Below are 17928 nucleotides of genomic sequence, written 5' to 3'. Positions count from 1 at the left end.
GACAGCATCATGCATTTACATCAGATTTGTTTGTGGCATGGTCCTTTACACAGGCCTCCTGTTCAGCATTAAGCAAACGGTGCGCAATTTAATTCTGACCTGTGGGCCACTGGAGAACAGTGAGCTCATTGTCATATTCAATAAACCAGTGGTCCTGCTGTCATCTGCACAACTGCATCGCTCCTTGGAAAACAACCAATCAGAGCCAGCAGGAGGGTCGTAGCTCTGTCAGCCATCATTGTATATGCACTGCTCACAACCTCCCACTTTCTGCTTTCTGCTATGCAACAGTTTCGCCCTGTTAGTAGAGCGTAACTGCTCAAGCCAGTTAGCCTGGCCATCGATGACAGCAGATAAACAATTTTCCTGGAACAGGAAGTTGTTTCTCTGCCATTAGTATATGCAGCAGCGTGAAGTTGATTGACAGCGCTAAGACACTACTCTGATTGGTGGTTTTATGTTTGGGAGCGGTGCATGTCTTCAAACGGCAATTGTAGCACAAGGAAGTGGTGGAGGATGTTTTAACAGATTACTTGCTCTTATTATTACCGTCACGAGTCACAACATGGTGACAATTTTAACAAATATCTAAAAGTTACATGCTGCACCTTTAACGAAGTGAGTCACTGCCATTTTGGCTAATTCACTATTTATTTTAAATAATTTATAGGTAAGTAATTAACTGCTGAGTAAATGTGTGGTTGGTAAAGACCAGGTTCACAGTGAATAAAACGTGCAGAGATGAGATTTTGGTTTAAACCTTCTGAAGTGATGTTCAGCAAATCTGTTTGTTGCGGCTCCATCGTGCAAACTCTCACAAATTACTGTGACATGTCAAATCATTTAAACCAACTTTGTTTCAGTTAAAAAAAACAAAAAACATACAAGATATGGTAAGCAACAGACATATATTTTCTATAGATTCAGTGTTCACAGACTAAATCATATAAAACTATGCCTCTTAGATTCTTTGCCTCTCTATTCCGCTTCATGCAAACACCACAGTCATGCGTTATGCCATGTTTCTTGCCTGAGCGGGGGAAATGGTCCGTGTCATGTCGGTGGGAGCTGCAGCGAAACACTCATGATGGAGAACACTTAAATAACTCATGAAAACCCCATTTCAAACCCACACTGAACCACTGAGAGGATCGTTCAGTGTTATGCCTGTGTGTCTGTTTATTGTGGGGTGGCCCCTTTGTCATGACTGTTTAATCAAGCATCATGTGGTTGTGCAAGAGTGTCCCTATGTGTGTCCCACACATGTGTGTGTGTACATGTGAGGAATCCGTTGAAAAGGGAGCTTGAGATGAGTTTCTGTAAATGACAGGGGGGCCCTCATGGCTAAACAGAAATAGCCTTAGAGAAAAGGGAAAATGAGGCCTGAGCATGAGAGCGATGAGCAAAAGAGTTGAAGCAGCAAAGTGAAAAGCAAACGGTGGAGAGAATAAATTTAAACTTCACACAAAAGAGAGAGACAAAGAGAAAGCAACCAAAAGTCATCCAGCAACACTGATATGAGGAGACAGACTTTTTACTCTTAAAATCCAAGGCACAGACAGACTCCTTTGTGCACGCGTGTATGAAGTACAAAGTAGCATGTTTGTAACCAAGAGGTTGGGAATAAGTATCACAAAAAGGTTCACATTACCTCAATCTGATATACATTTTAAATAAAGCATTGCTAACAGTTTAACCTGTCATCTTTTCTGAATCTGTAACATTTCAAAAGCAGAGCTTGATTGGTTGTGTTACGTTTTTTTTCTGTCTGTGTTGTGGCTGGTTTTGCAGATTTGAATTGGTAGTAATTTAGAGCAGTTGCTGCTTAACAATGCAGTCAAAGGCTGGCTAAACAAGCAGGAGCACCAAGTATTTGCAAAGCAAACTAAAGGCAAATCCTTACTGTCTCATCCTGAGTCAGAGTGTAGATAGGTTATGTGTCGACGTATTGAGTTAACAGTTTGTTTGAGGAAGTGACAGATATTATGGAACTATATAGAGGTGATGGAGCGTGGCTAAACAGATGCATAAAGCTGACACGTCAGCACACGTCAGCCTCAAAACTATTATTTGTAACTTTTTGAGTTGCTTCATCTCTCAGGGGACTCGCAATTTCTTGAGCTTCCACACAGCCGGGTCAGAAAAGTGCTAACTGAAGGGAGTGACTTTTTGTGTGTGTGTGTATGTGACTCATTGTAGTAGTTAAAACTCAACTTCCTCTGCATGTTCTGCAGAGAGGTCTGTTTTAAAGTCATGGCAACAAAATACAAACAGGTTCCAACAACACAGCATTAAACACTTAAAGTGAGAACATGCTGCTTCTGGCTGGTATAAAAGCAAATGTTAATGTATCTGTTTTGGGCCGTTGATCTTAGATCATCTCACTGGTATGCAGTGAGGGAAGCAAAATGAATGGATAACATGCAAACTAGCAGATTCTACGATTCTGTCAAATAGGGAATGAGTATTTATACCACTCTGCTTGAATAGTCAAATCTCAAAGGCTATCTACTCAAACTGAGGTTTCTGCAGAAAAGAAGCTGCAGCTCTTCTGCTGTTGGAATACTCTCATTTTAGAATCAGGACTGAACAACGCTAAGTCGACAGGGATCACAACTTAAAATAACTTTCTCTGATAGGATGTGCAAATCTCAACACTGAGTGGTAAAGTTTTTAATTCATTTTGCAAAAACATAACACAAAATAGACCAAACATACAGTTCAGGCAGAAAGAGAAATTAATAAGGTTGAATTTAGGAAAAAGGAGGTCATTTGTGCCTTTAGCACTTACTGGGAAGTGAAGCTTCTCCTCTCTCTGGCGCTAAGGTCACAGGGCATGAAGGAGTGTGATCCCGTGCAGGTCGTGAAGGCTCTGAGTCTGTCTCTTTAGTGGCTCCAGTGCTACTTGAAACCAAAGCACTGGCCTGGAAAAATATAAAAATAAAGAAACATAATTAGAGGTTATTTTGTGCCAAAAATTTACCTGTTTGCGCAAAATATCAATTGCTAAGTCTTACGTCCAAAGTTTGTTTTTAACCACATTAATGAAAGTGTGATCAGTGGCCACAAATTCTGCTTTTTTGCGGCACTGATTTATTTTGTCTTTTTTGTCGCACATAAATGTGTCTGATCATCAACCAAATACAACCTAAATTAATACAAAAAGTTTTTTTAATATAATGTCATAAAAAGTTATCCAAACTAACCCGATCCGAATTTAAAAAGTTACTTAACCTAATAACTGGTTGTGGCATGCTTGGCATCAACAATTAGAGCCAATTGTTAATAAGTCTTTCAAATTGCTGTGAAGGAATTGTGATCCACTCTTGTTTTGCAAATCGGTTTTAATTCAGTCACATTGACAGACCTTTTCAGATCATACCATGGCATTTCAATCAGATTTAAGTCCCGACTTTGAATAGGTCACTTTAAAACTTTCAAAAGGTTTCAGAATATTTTCTAACCTAAAGTTTATCAAGATGGTTTTATGGCAAAAATAAATATGGACCTTTGTGTTCTTTTTAGTCTGCAATAGTCTTTGCCCTGGATCTCTCCCATCTCTGCCATTTTGCCCATTTTCTTTTTTCTTGTTGAATCATAAATGCTGACCTCAGTTGAGGCAGGTAAGGTCTGCAGTGCTTTAGTTGTTACTCTGGGTTGTTCTGTGGCCTCCTGTGTTCTTTGAGTAATTCTGGTAGGCTAGCCACTCCTGGCAAGGTTCAGCTGTTCCATGTTTTCTACATTTGAGGAAAAATGACTCTTGCAGTGGTTTGCTGGAGCCTAAAAGCCTTAAAAATTACTCTGAAACCCCTTTTTGACTAATGGATGTCAATTTAGGCCTTGGTGTTGCTGTGAGACTGAAGCAAAAAAATCTGGACAATCAGAGTCATTTCATGATTATATTATTATATTTATAGTATATTATATTTTTCACATAAATGTGGGTTAGTTTGGATGGCTGTTTAGTTTAATAAATGAAATCATCACAGCTTTTTGCCTGTGGCATTAAACTGTGTCAGATTTAAGTGTGACAAAATCAATATGTAACGGGACGAATGATTTTCATGGCACCGTAAATGGGCAAAAATTGAGCATAAATTACCTAAGAGGACAGAAAGTAATGCAAGCTATCAGCAGTACTAAAAGAAATTAGTTCAAAATGCAACCCCTTCACTAAATAACCCAATTGGGATTCTGTGATTTTCAAGCATTATTGTGGCTGAAAAAGCAAAGCCAGCAAAAAAGGGAAAAAAAAAACAAAAAAACCTCTCACCATAAATAGAGCCTGATGTTGCAAATATAGCCATTAATTGCAGATTTGTTTTGTCAGCGGTGCAACCATTTTTAGCTACTGTCAAAGCACTCTGATTCCTGCTATAAAAAGACAACAACTGAAGGGGGTTGCAGCTCCAGGTGAAAAAGTGCCCCTTCCCTGAAGTGACAGAGCTGCAAAATAGACAGACAGAATCAAAGATGGAGAGAGACACTGAGAAAATGGCTTCGCCTGACAGAACCAGTCGTTTTGAATGTGCTCTACTCCACTACGCTCCACAACAGAAAGAGGAAAGGGGGATGAGACTTCACGACAGAGACAAGCTGACCATGAAAAGCAGAGGCAAAAGCAGAGGGTGGCTGTCAAGATGGAGAGAGAGGAGTGGGATAGATAAAAAAAAGAGAAAAGTCTGTGATGGCTCCCTCCACTGACGATCAGAAGAGACAGGCAGGGGAGGTGCAGCATATCTTAAGACAAAAAGGCACCCTGGGTTTATGAAATATACATAGCTTTCAGCAAGAGCTACAGCCACTGTACTACAGAGCAGAGCAGAGCCCTGAAGACTGACAAGGCTCTACTACCTCTCTTAAACACACTCTGCTAAAAATAAAACACACACACACATTTCTAATTAACTCCTCCTGAAGAGTGGAGGGATGTGATCATATGTTTGCAGGTGTTTGTGAAAATCAAGGTATACGATTGCCTCGTCCTCCAGTTAAAAAGTGGGCAAAACCCACAACCGTAACTATGACACACAAAAAACCACAAGTATTTCGGCTGTTGGCCTGTATGTAAATTCACCAACCGGTCATGAGATTTTTTCTTTTTCTATTCTGTCTCAACGGCCTCTTTCAGACCTCCCCACCTGCCCTCTCTTCAAGCCCAGACAGCTGCTTTACAGAAGCACCAGCAGTTAAAAAGCATTTAAAGAGACCTCACTTAACAGTAAACTCACCCTTTGTACAAGGTAATGATCCACTTCTCCCACACACTGTAATTGCTGTGCCACACAGTTATTGGGTTCTTGTGTGACTAAGAGTTACCAGGAAGACAGTGACAGGGTGTACTCCCTCTTTCACTTTATTGAATTTTATTGTTTATCTTCCTCACCTGACAAGTTGGGTGTGCCTCTTCGGTTTACATCCTCATGTGTGAAAATAAAACAAAAAAACTTTCAATCAAATAGTCATGTCTGAGCCAGGGGATTAGCTATACTCTAAGAAAAATACACAAAAAAACTGATTACAAGTTTTCTTCTGCTCTTTCAACCACTTCTTTTTCTTTTCTTTATGAACAGAAGTGCCAAATGAGTGACTTAAATTCTAAGGGTAGTGATACAAAAGTGAAACTAACACGGTTTCTAAACAGCAGTTCAGGCACAGGAGGAACTTAAGCCCACAAAATATATCCACAAATCATCATAACAGATGGTGGAGAGTAACACCTTTGAGATTTGAAAGCATACACATTGCTAATGCATCATATGACTCGTAGGGATCCATACTATTTATTTATTTAGCAATGGTATAACATGTCAGCCCTGTATGGAGTTGTTAAAGTGACAAATATTCAGACACCTGTTGAGTACGAAAGAAAAAGAATCACAACAGATGCTTTGCCAGCAACACAGTAGTTACTTGAGTTAAATGTTAATGTAAGCATGCTAATTTGCTAATTAGCAGGTGATTCTGCACACAGGCATCTATTAAGAGAATTCATAGAAACTCCCTCAATTTTTTCAGCTTTAACACATTTGCACAAGGAATTAACTAAACACTCTGTAGTTCAGTAAAAGATTTTAAGAAGTTTAAATTCCCCTTTCTCACTCTTGTATTTACAACTACATGTAGCCAATATTTCAAATTCTTTCCATCTGTTCTGAAATGTAATTACTCCATGCCTATATTAAACATGTATGTAGCAACCACTACTTGGTGGTTGCTAAAGGAAAAAACACTTCTGTGTGTCACCTCAACTAAAGGTCTTAAAGTCAATAATTGGACTTCAGCAGTGGATAATTTAGCAAGTTCTAAAACAATTGTTTGTCGTCCTGTTCTGTCTGAACTAAAATGTAAGATTAAGATTAAATCTTCACTTTACTGGCATAAAACCCAAAATTCTTAGGGCGTGAAGTTAAATTACTACAACTGCTTTAACAACAGTATTGGCATTGTATTAAACCACACATGGCAATACAATTTAGGAATTAATTTTAGCAGCTGTTCATTACAAAAGTTGAATTCTGACCTGCCTAGCAGCTCAGGCTTTAGTCCCCTGGCCAACTCAACATTTGCCTGGATCTCCACTATATCAGTATGCAGCTTTGTAAATGTTTGCAAATGAAACATTTTCATTACATGCAATTAAGAACTTTAAGAAGTAAACTGGTATTAGTGTTTTTACTGTTATGCACATTCAAAAGGCATTCGACACTTAAGATCCTCTGTTCATAACTAAGATGTGTCATGTCAGGATGTGACAAAGTTTAGTATTAGAAGGACATTAACCCCAATACAACAGATGCAAGTAGAATAACTACTACTTGCATCTGTATTGTTTTATCTTCTGCATAGAGTAAATAAAGTAATGCCATATTATTACATTATTAATATATTACTCCCCACTCTGATAAATGCCCTCTCTATAGACCAGAAATAGACCAGGGACATTTAAGATGCAGAGCTGGAGTCATGAGGTGAAATGAGAAAGATCTACAGAGGTACTACTAATTGAGGTTAATTCCACAGTTCAGCATTATCTTCTCTAATCGCTAAGGAGGAAGCTGGTAATGGATGATGCTGCACTACATGGAGGGAGCCTGCCAGCAGGAATTAAAAAGCGGTGTGGAGTACTGTGTGTGCCCTTAAAGGATCACAAGACATTAGCAGCTGAGTGCTGACCTTGACAGGAATATACAAACATCAAGACAGCCTGCAGGTTTCACCAGTAATATGTACGTGGTTCTGTGTTTTTTTGTTTCTTTGTTTTTGTCTTCTATATTGTTTTTTTTCAGTCAAGGCACTCACAACCAACATTTCATCTGTCAGTTGCACGAAATGGCGTTGACACCATCTTGCTCACACAAACTAGGTTTTAGACTCGGTACCACCTCAGAGGAATGATGGAGCATCATTCATAAGCACATCATTCAAAACGGCACCTTGAGAGAATTACTTTTTCTCCTCTGATCTTTCTGACCTAAAGCTTTCAGGTCCACGCCGGTCAATACTTCCATGGCACCTGCAGGTCAGCACCTGCCAGATTCATTAAGGAAGAGGCCAGGATGAAGCACTACATCAATAAGAAGTGGTGGGGATGAACATCTATGCGTGTGTATCTGCTTTTACAACATGATGTAACATAGTCTTGGGGGTGCACTTCCTGTTTGCATGGGGGCCATGTTATAGCTTCTACTCTGTGTGTATGTGTGAGTGTGTCACCAGGGAGCAGTGCCATCCATAAACACTGCTGACAGGCCAGACAGGAAATACACTTGAGGATGTCGATAAGTTAGTCAGCAGGAGTGAGGAGAGATCAATACGACCCCGGCATGATGTCACTGCCTGAAGATGAGATCACCTAAAGATCTATGTTTGAAGACTTTTGATTCACCGTATTTTCACATGGTGCTCAATATTTTTGTTTTATGGGAAAAGGTAAGAGCAGAAATTGTAAAACTCTTGATGGAAATCTCCTTTTGTATCGTCATAATCAACCAGGAAATACGCGTTTAGAAACTGTTTTTGAGCTAATACCTCACTCTACAATATTTTTTGTTTTTGAATACATTGAGTACGTTGGTTTATTATTGTCAGTTTCCAACATTTTTTATGCTTTTGTTTTGCAAATGTCTTGCTGTCTACCGTTTGGTTTTAATGTAAAACATTCTACTCTTCACTTTGCTGGTATTGCCATGTATTCCACTTATGAATTGCATCACTTGATGTTTGTGAGCACTAAAGCAGATATTTATTTATGAGAATGTGCTAGATGTTTTAAGGGATTAGAAGTTCGGCAGAACTGTGAACAACAACCAGCAAACAAAAGTTCTCCCTTTGGCTTTCTAAAAAATAAGGACATGAGACTTATTTTTACCCACAGGGAATGGATGCCTTATATCCCAGTGCTCTTCTTTCATGGCGTTGGCCTGTGTGCGTGCATGCTCTGGTCGATAGGTGTTTGTGTGTGTTCTCGGCTCTGCTGACATTTCCTCAAACGTGGCTGACATTTCCAGGGGATTTGAAGATTTGATCCCGTCTGTGTTTGAAGAGCTGTGAGCTGCCCTCCTCGCAGCACCGAGGAGAATAGTGGAGCAGAGCCAGCAGCGTGGCCCTGCCTTCAGGGCCCTGGTCCCCGCTGCATTTGGAGCAACCCTTCCCCATTCAGCCATGGAGCGATCGGGAGAAGACCTGCACTCCGCACTGCCAGCCTCTTAGAGATGATGGGTTCACTGCTTGGTCTCTAACTTAGTCTTGTCATTTTCCCCTGAGCCGCGTAGTGTTTCGCTTCTTCTCAACTGAGGCAGAAAAGCTATCACCAAAAGATACGAGCGAAGAAAGTGGAGAGATAGTTGCCAAGAAGGGAAGCAAGAGTGTGTGAGAAGGAAGGGGAGTGATCTGCTTCTCATGCTACAGGCTGGTTAGTGGAGCGAACTGACACATACTGACATCTCTCTCGCAAAGACACTGAGTTAAAAAAGAGCTTTGCTACTCTTTGTCCCTTTCTCTTTACTTTTTACTCGTTAAGCTGTCCCACTACTACCCTCCTCCTTTCTCTGCCTACCCCAAGGCTCCTGTGTCTTGTTTTTTTTCTGCCTGGATGAACCATACAGCAGTCCTGTCCTAACCTGGAACTCAAATTACACCACCAACACAAGCACACACATACTCTATGTGCACACTCACAACAAAGGCAGAGGTCCCTACAATAGCTCACAGGAGGCCCAGGGGACAAACACAGGTCACATTTGGGTCAGTCAAGGGCAGACGCACAGGAAGCCCCACAGAAGCAATCTTTCCACTGAGGCTGATCCGGGGTTTGCTGGATGGATACACTTTGACACATACAAACTCAACAAACCTAAGGAGTGTACAAGAATACTATTTATTTTTTGTATTATTCTATCAACTGTCTTTAGGCTGATAAAATTTCAATATTGGCTGTCCCTTTTAAAATTTCTAATATTTATGAAGAAAGACAACTTGGCCTGCATGCCCAGTTACAGATACTAGAACCCTCAAAGCTAAAAAGTATAGTAAATAATCCAAATTCACTTTATCGCTCAATAAGCCTCTCCTCTGTAAGACAAGAACTGATCCACTGTGGATTATACAGTATGACCATATTTCAAGAGAACTCCAGAAATGATGGTGGACATGACCTTGGAGCACACCATAATCAGCCTCAGCTCCATGTCTAAAGTAATACATTAGAGAGCATTATAATTGCTAATAGGTTTCAGAATGACTCAGCAGACCCTTATACACTGTAGGTGGTGTACACAAGCTAAAGTAAATCCCCCTAGCAGTGCAGGATGCTAGAGGTCAGCGGATCAGCCAAAGCGAAAGCTGATGCAACTAACCCCTGGATATTATTCTGGCCTTCGGTTGCCGGGGATGTCGTCGATAAAACAAACATGTGTATCCTGAAGGACTGGGCTCAAAGGATACGAAGTACTAAATCTGAAGTGTTATCGTGAACATTTTGTCACTCATTGGGTTTGTTTTGCCCTGGGAACAGGATGTAAGGACACGAGTGACCCAACAAAGATACAATACTTTATTGACCCCTGAAGGTTTTTGTGTGTCCTCCTTCAAGGCAGGTTATTGTCACACAGACCAGGAAGAGGGATACATTAAAACTGCATGCATACAAAACATTATTGCACTGACAGTTACGTATACACCTCACTCTATAGCAGATAATGCAAGGTTAATACATTGGATTTGTTACTGTTATTGGCAAAACCTTGAGGTAAACTGCCAACTGTGAATGCAAAGAACCAGGATATGTGTCAATAAATCAAAATAAATACATATTAATTAGGAAAATGTGCCTAATTTTGCTTGGTCTCAGACAACATGCTAGCTTAAGAAAAATATGTTCTTGCTCACGCATGCACAATGAAGGAACATGCACAAAACACACACACACACACACACAGCTGGAAACCACTAGAGGCGTGTCTTCCATCCAAGTCCACTAACAGCTTCAACAGGAAGAGGGAGAGTGCGATCGATTGGCCTCTTCCTGCTAAGCCCAGTTGTGAGAGCAGAAACAAGCTGACCGTTTTCCAGCCTGTTTCCCAACTAAATGAAAGAACACACAGCCATCCACCTAATACAAGCATCACATAAATCCCTCTTGATTTTCTGCTCCTCAGGATTTTGAGAATGCACTTTAGCTGATTCAAATTTACATGCACTTTTGTTTCTTTAATGAGGAATGCTAGAAAAGTTTGAACCCTGTAAACACTAACTAGAATCTGTTTAAAAATCAAACTCGGGTAACAGTTTGTTCTCTATAAAGAAAGGCTCTATGGACAGTTTTTCAATTAGTTTTGCACCCAAAGTATGACTACTTGTATTTTTCCTCAATGTTTTTCTTCAATTGTTACTTGTATTCTGTACAAGTGAAGCTAAAACCTTGTGACACTAGAAACATATTCAGATAATTTGCCAAAAAATTATGAATGAATAGAACCAAAGCAGACTGAAATGGACAAATTTGATTTTCTTAAGTACCAATAATAAATCCTGCCAGGAATTGCTAAACTGTTGCATCATCTGCCAAAACTGTCAAGAAAGATCAACAAGCAGGCAGATTTAAGGCCCATTCATGCTAAAAGGTAAGTACATAGACGCATACCAACGAAGGCTTTCCTTGTGAAAAAAAAAAAAACAATACCACTGGGGCGCAGTATAGCTCACATGCCATTAGTGAAAGAAACAAAGAGTACAATTTTCTTTTGTTATTAATAATGTACAGTTGTTGAAAAGGTCACTTACATCAGAATATTTGTTTTAAGTACATATTTCTACTTTGTAGAAATATGTACTTGGAATTTGTTGAAATTATTGAATTAATTGCAAAACAGAGCCTTCTGAATTCAAGCAACAAGGTGGACTAGCCAGTGATCATGTAATTGAAAAAAAAGACAAAGATGGAGGGCAGAGCCATCAAAATGAAAACACCTGTCACACACAACTAAGGCAAACAAAAATAATTCTCAAATTAAAAATCTTTAACATGATCTAAATCTTCCAACCTGTTCTTTGACTATATTAGTTGCAGCTTTTAACAGTTCATGTTAACAGAGGGTTTTATTTTATTATCTGGGTTTTAAGTTATTATGACAGACAAACCAGCTTTAGGAGATTTACAATAGCCCAAAATGTTGCAAAACGCTGCAGCATCTTATTAAACAATGGAATAGATTCACAAATCTATTGTGAACATAGTCAGTAAACACAAGAAAACAAACCCTGTAAGCTAAAACAGCATTCCGTAAATATGTAGATCCGACTCAACACTCCTAATAATTTAGGAGTGTTGAGTCCTAAATTCAACATTACATTAAACGCTGCCCTGTGTTTATTTTACGCAGGGCAGCGTTTATTTTAAAACACTGCCCTGCCCTTGAAATGGTTAGCATCATTACAATATCAGTTTTGCAGCAGGAAATATTTTGCCAATTTAGTTTCCTGCAAACTGCAGACAATACTTGTCTGCAATTCTGACATGTTAAGAGATGCTAAATATAACCATATCACAGCGGAGGTTCAATATTTTTCATATATATGACTAACTGAAATTTCTGCATGCAAACTTTATTTACTAGGACCTGGAAGGTTGGAATACCTGGTGTCAGCCAAAACTGATGTTGTATTCATATATCTGTTTTCAGGCCTCAGGAAAAGATATACAGTGGGTAATATATACAGCAGAGCACAGCAAAAACAAGTCTAGTCTCAAGAGGGGGAAAGAAAGTAGAATCCAGGGAGAACAAGACAGAGAGAAAAAGAAATTAGGAGGGAGGGAAAGAACACACAGAGCTGTTTTCTGCTGGGTGGGTAAAGTGTGTCCAGGGGGCAGATGAGTGAGCACGCACAACACAGAGTCTGTCATTAGTTCCAGCTTTCTGCAGACACAACAATCTCTGTATGTGTGTGTGAAAGGAGAAGACAGAGTGACGAAGCATGCAGGTGCTTCTCTTGGCACATGTGAATGTTTTGTGCATATTTCTGGAGTTTAAGACATTGATAGAACCCTTTGTTGTTGTGCTGGTCGTCTCTGATATACAGCTCCTCCAGGATCGCAGTCTGTCCTCCCTCTGCCTCCTTGCCTAACTGTGTGTGGGTAATTATTTGCGAGGTAAAGAATCCCCGATCTCCTCTTTCCATCCCCCTCCCCTCCCTTCACTCCCTTCTCTGTGTCTTTTGCCACACACGCTGCCTCCTGTCCACCAGCTGCCCCCTTTTTTACAGCCGTTCATCAGAGCTATGATTAGCGACTACAGGAATCTTGTGTTACTACGGCCGACTCCTCACCCCAGCCCTGACCTTTCACCTCCAGATAGCCCCCCTGCTGCCGCAGCTGTTTTTTTACACTGGGATGATGGACTGTATTAGGCCTAACGCCTCCATTTACTCACATGGGACTGCTGAGGAATACACACATAAATACGCACGAACAGACACATGCATGCAAAGATGCAAAAGATAGAGGCAGAAGCACAATTCAGAATAAGTGGATACACACACACCAAAAAAAAAACAAAAAAACAAAGGGGTTTTGGACATGCTAATGCATGAGGGCAGCCCTTTTATGAGATTACACAGTCATTACAGAGGAAGGGTCATTGGGGGGCACCTGTGGCTCCAGAGTCCATCAGAAGCCTCTGTGTGAATTTGTGTGCAAAAACTCTGACAGCATAAAAGCGTACTGTAGAAAACTAAAGAATGAGCAGACCTGGAGAAATGTTACACAGCCAATACTTCAACCATTCAGCGGGGCACTGTGCATATGTTCTGTATGCAATAAGACTCCTTTTGTATGAGTGTGTGTCCCTGCATGTGTGTGGGGGCCCTAGGCCGCCTCTGACAGCTCCATGGTAGCCATCTGCTGGCAGTCACACCAGGAGAAAGCAACCACAGCCACACAATGGAGAGCAATGACAGGCCAGGATTTGAGGGTAGTTTTGCAGAAGTGCGCGCGCGCGCGAGCGTGTGTGTGTGTGTGTACGTTTTCTCTTCAAGGATCCAAATGAGCCCCTCTCTATGAGCATGTGCAGAGGGGCGTGGCTGTTGTTGATAGGCTGTCTCTGTTACCAGGCGATAGATTAACAAGCCCAAATGGCCATCTGAGGAGGATAGATAGCATGGACAGCATGGACCAGTACGGGCACGCTTACTTTCCTCCCCTCTTCCTGCATTTGCCTGTCCTGGGTTGATATAGTTATCCACATGTGCTTTCTTTAGTTCCCAATTGATATTTAATTTGAAAGATAAAAACAAAATGTTAGGATTTATGTTTTGCTATGCTTTTTTTTGTGCACAAACACAGACTTGCATGTCGTATAAAGGGGATGCTTTGTGTATCTGCTCAGGCATCGGTACAGTTTGTCCGTCAGCTCCTCCTTGTTTGCTCCTCCCTCTGTGTGCAGGTAGGTTGTCACTGTGGATGCAGACAGATGGTCGGTGCTGGAAGGAAGCTGGCTCGCTGGATACGACACACCAGTCTGAGAGGAAGCATCATCCAGCTGGGCAGAGAGGCCTTCAGTGTTTTCTAGAAAGAACGTGCCAGGTGGCAGGGAGACGTGCTGCTGGTCTCCTGCGCACAGAGTCTTCCCGCTGCTCTTTCATAACCAAACACGGGTAAACTAAACTAAAGGCTGCTTCTGATGAACAAATGGGTTAAGGCTGCATGTCAGAAGCTGAGGGAGACTAAAAGCGAGAATGGCTGATTGTAAAAAGAATCCCTCACTCTGCTGCTCAAATTGGCCAAGCACATAGCTTGGTATGGCAGCTCTTCAAAGACAGCCCTCAGTAAGAGTCTGCTCCCAAACCTCATGCTGTTGCAGGTTCGCCTGTGTGTTTGTGACAACGAGCATGCAAGGCTTCACCCTCCTGTAGCTTTGAGTGGGTGTGGAGGGGGCCGAGAAAGGGGTGTAGGTCCGTTTGCCCCTACCACACAAAGGCTGGCATGGCATGCCCGCTGGAGCACAAACAAGGCACACCTATTTACACAGAGCTAGGCTAAATGGCAGACATTGTCTGGTGGAGAATGCAACACTTAAGCTGCTGATTAAGGCAGAACAAAGCCCTGAGGGGGCAAGAGCGATGCACAGCGCAGGAGAGGGCCAGAAACAGGGAGGGAGGAAGAAATTAAGTGAGGCTCTGAAAAAGGGGGACACTCATTTGGTGCTGCTGTGGGAAGGTGAGCTGGAGAGGGGGAACATTTGAAAGAAATCAAGAAGAAGAAGAAGAAGAAGCAACAAAAAAAAAACAAAGTGAGAGGCCAAGAATTGGCAGAGGTGTGGCTAGAGGCAGAGTCATCGAAAGTGAGAGGGAAGGAAGGTAGGTGGTAAGGATTAAAAGAAAAAAAGGAAGGAAGAGGGAGAAGGCAGGGGAAGAGCAGGGAGGCAGGAGATAAAAAGACAACAGAGAGGGAGAGCTAGGCAGGGAGGTGATGAGAGAGAAGACAGGCAGGAGCTGCTGTCGAGCCATCCCCACTGATAAGGATAAAGTGATGCCACACCAGAACAGTGAGGAAGGTAGCAGGCAGATAGCACCCTCTAATGGTTGTCATGAACTAACCACATGCCCTCAATTCTGCCCCCTCTGGTCCATGTTTGCAACTACAGACAATTTTGAACTCAAGATATCCATTTTCAATAAGCTATAATATGATAGAAAAGTTCATTTATTTCAGTAACTCAATTCACTAAGAGAAACGCATATAGATTAAATGCATGGACTGATGTTTCCAAGCCCTTAATTCTGTTTATTATGATGATTTTCATCATAAAAACGTGACATTTAAGTTTAGAATACTACATAGAACCAACAAAAAAGACAATATTTGATACAGGAATGTGGACCTAATGAAAAGTATGACTAACAGCTGCTCATAGGTTGATATTTTCAAGAGGTACTGTTAATCTAATAAAGGAGTCTAATCGCAAATCATATTCTAATATAATAAATATGGCTGTATGTTGACTGAACATTACTTTACATAGAAAACCTCAGTCCTCAAAGAATTGTGAAGTAAAGTCTATTCAAAAGTTTGTAGACAGTGCTTCAACAACCAATTGTGCATTTTATTTCGAAAGCAAGACTACAGAGTCTAAGAGGCACAGAATCCACGCTGCTCTAAGTCCAGAGTGAAATTTCCACGGTCAGTGAAGATTTCTGGTGCCAAGTCATCTGCTGTTGGTGGTTCATTGTGTTTTATAAAGTCCAGAGTCCAGAAACACGTCATGCTTCCTCTTGTTCACAAGCTTTATAAAGATGCTGATTTCATTTTCCAACAGTACTTGGCACCTGCACACAGGGCTGAAAGTACAAGTTTAATGACCGTGTATCGCTGAGCTTGATTCCCAGAAAACTCTCCTTATCTAAAGCCAATAGAGAATCTATGAAGTATCATCAAGGGGAAGTTGAGAGACACCAGACCAAACAATGCAGACCAGCTGAAGGCTCTTATTAAGGCCTAATTCATTCCTCCTAGTCCACTGTACCATTCTGTTGACCGTAAAGACATAGATTTTATCATTTCCTCCAGCCCAATTAAATTCACATGCAGCAAAGAGATTTGTGGCCACAACCACACAGCAAACACAAAAGTTAAAGCAATTCAAATTAAAAGCAGAAGAAAAATATGTAGTCATAATTTAGCAACAACAAAAAAAACATGCTCGGAATATGCCACTCTGGCTGTTGCAAATAACTACATAACATATAAAATTCAATTTTTGAATTGAAATATGGATTGTTACACCAGCAGTCTAGTATAGAAATGTCATACAAAAAAAACAAACAGAAAAAAAAACCCTGAGTTCTGACAATGTATAATATGAGCAGGCATGTGGAGCTCAACATGGAGTCCATAGTGTGTTTTTGTGTGTTGATTTGTATGCGTACAATCAGTGGCATGTTGTTAACATATGGGGGAAAACAGACTGTGTGTGACAAGAGGTGAGGCGCTCTGTGAACGCGTGTGTATCGTAGCAACAGGACAATTGTGGTATCACAGCAGTGAGCAGCTGGCAGCTCAGGACACAAGGGCCATGATGGATTCAGCATGATGTGCATGAGTGTGTGTCTGTGAGTGTGTGTTACTTGTAACAGCTGTGCAAGGTTTAGATGCATCTCTGGGCATAAACATGCTCACATGCATCTCTGGTAAATCCAAAGCTATTTCATTCAGTCAGTTTCAAATCATTTCTTTATATTTTGCTCTAAAGATTTGACATATAAAAATTGATTAATATGTATTAGGACGACTACTGATTAACCTCAGTGTAGATCAGCTGGGTCCAGAGCCAATCATCCTGGAGCCCAGCTGTGCACCAGACTGTGGAAGTTCTCCATGCTGGGAAGGGGCTAGCTTCAAAACCTCAGGCCAGTCACCAGGCCCTGGCCTGGGCAGAACTCTGTCGTCTGTTCTGCTCCACAGAGAAGCATCAAGCTGCAGCTAATAACCACCTCCAAACCACTTTTGGAGAGCAAAGCCAAGGCACAATAAGCGTATCACACATTTCACTCACACGTCTGCAATCATTTGGCCTCGTACCATATGTCCCCATGTTCTTTTCCGTCCCTCATTTGGATGCTGCGCGGCAGGGTGAAGGAGTCAGTGAGGAGGATTCAGCAAATTATGACATCCTCTCAGGGCTAACCATGAAGTGATTAGAATGTTTACACAAACTCATCTGCAGTATTTTTCTGTGCAAACAGTGATGTAAAAGAGAAAGCACAAAAGCTCTGAAAAGCAAATGTTGCATTCTGAAAGTGTAATTAAGTATAACATCCAGGACATTAAGCAGACGGTTTTGTGTTAGTTTTATTGACATGAAAGTGCAGATGTAACATGATGACAGAAAAGAGACTTCCGAGGTTGAAACACTGTTTTTGTTAGATTCTGTGTAGTAACTCCCTCCGGCTCCCTGTCTCTCTTCCCCATCATTTCCAAAGCTACATCACTCCCACTCCCCCAATCTTCATTCTTGGTCTTTGTATAAAAAGACATCTTACTACCAAACACAGTGCTTATAATAAGCATGTGTAAGTTAAATTAGATTAATTTAAGTCATATTGACTACTCAAACCATGTTCACCCTAAATCCACATTTTCCCAGTGCTTTGCCCATGGGCACATTAACATGTGATGAAGGATATAGCTCAGAAGAAACCCACAACTTTCCGATTGCAGAGAAGCAGCTTTGTTTAGTCAGAGTAAACCTAAGTAACAATGGATGCCTGAATAATTATATCTTCGTACTTCACTAAAACGGGACTTGATTTGCATCAAACATGGCATGTCAATAATAGACTAAAATAATTGTTTATTTGGTCTCTAGAAGGGAAATTCCCAGTGATCAAAACAGAAGCACAAAGGTGCACAAGTTCAAATAAAGGTATTTATAA

General features: G+C 41.0%; 1 protein-coding gene across 2 annotated transcripts in view; it reads right to left on the bottom strand.

The window, feature by feature from the left end:
* The window catches only part of gse1b (Gse1 coiled-coil protein b), a 182606-nt gene that overhangs the window by 125345 nt on the left and 39333 nt on the right, over positions 1-17928 (bottom strand). The window contains exons 1-2 of one of the 2 annotated variants that reach the window (XM_028014090.1): positions 5232-5309; positions 2792-2924 (exon numbers count right to left, since the gene is read on the bottom strand). Coding sequence is in view for 1 of the 2 variants with exons in the window: in XM_028014085.1 (XP_027869886.1) it covers positions 2792-2924 (133 nt within the window). In the remaining variant the exon portion in view is untranslated. Of the gene's footprint in view, positions 1-2791; positions 2925-5231; positions 5310-17928 lie in introns of those variants that run through there. The other variant, XM_028014085.1, reaches the window with a different exon arrangement.

The sequence above is a fragment of the Xiphophorus couchianus genome, chromosome 4, assembly GCF_001444195.1.
Source record: "Xiphophorus couchianus chromosome 4, X_couchianus-1.0, whole genome shotgun sequence".
Classification (NCBI taxonomy): Eukaryota; Metazoa; Chordata; class Actinopteri; order Cyprinodontiformes; family Poeciliidae; genus Xiphophorus; species Xiphophorus couchianus.
The sequence above is the reverse complement of the archived record's forward strand: the minus strand, read 5'-3'. Positions and strand labels throughout refer to the sequence as shown.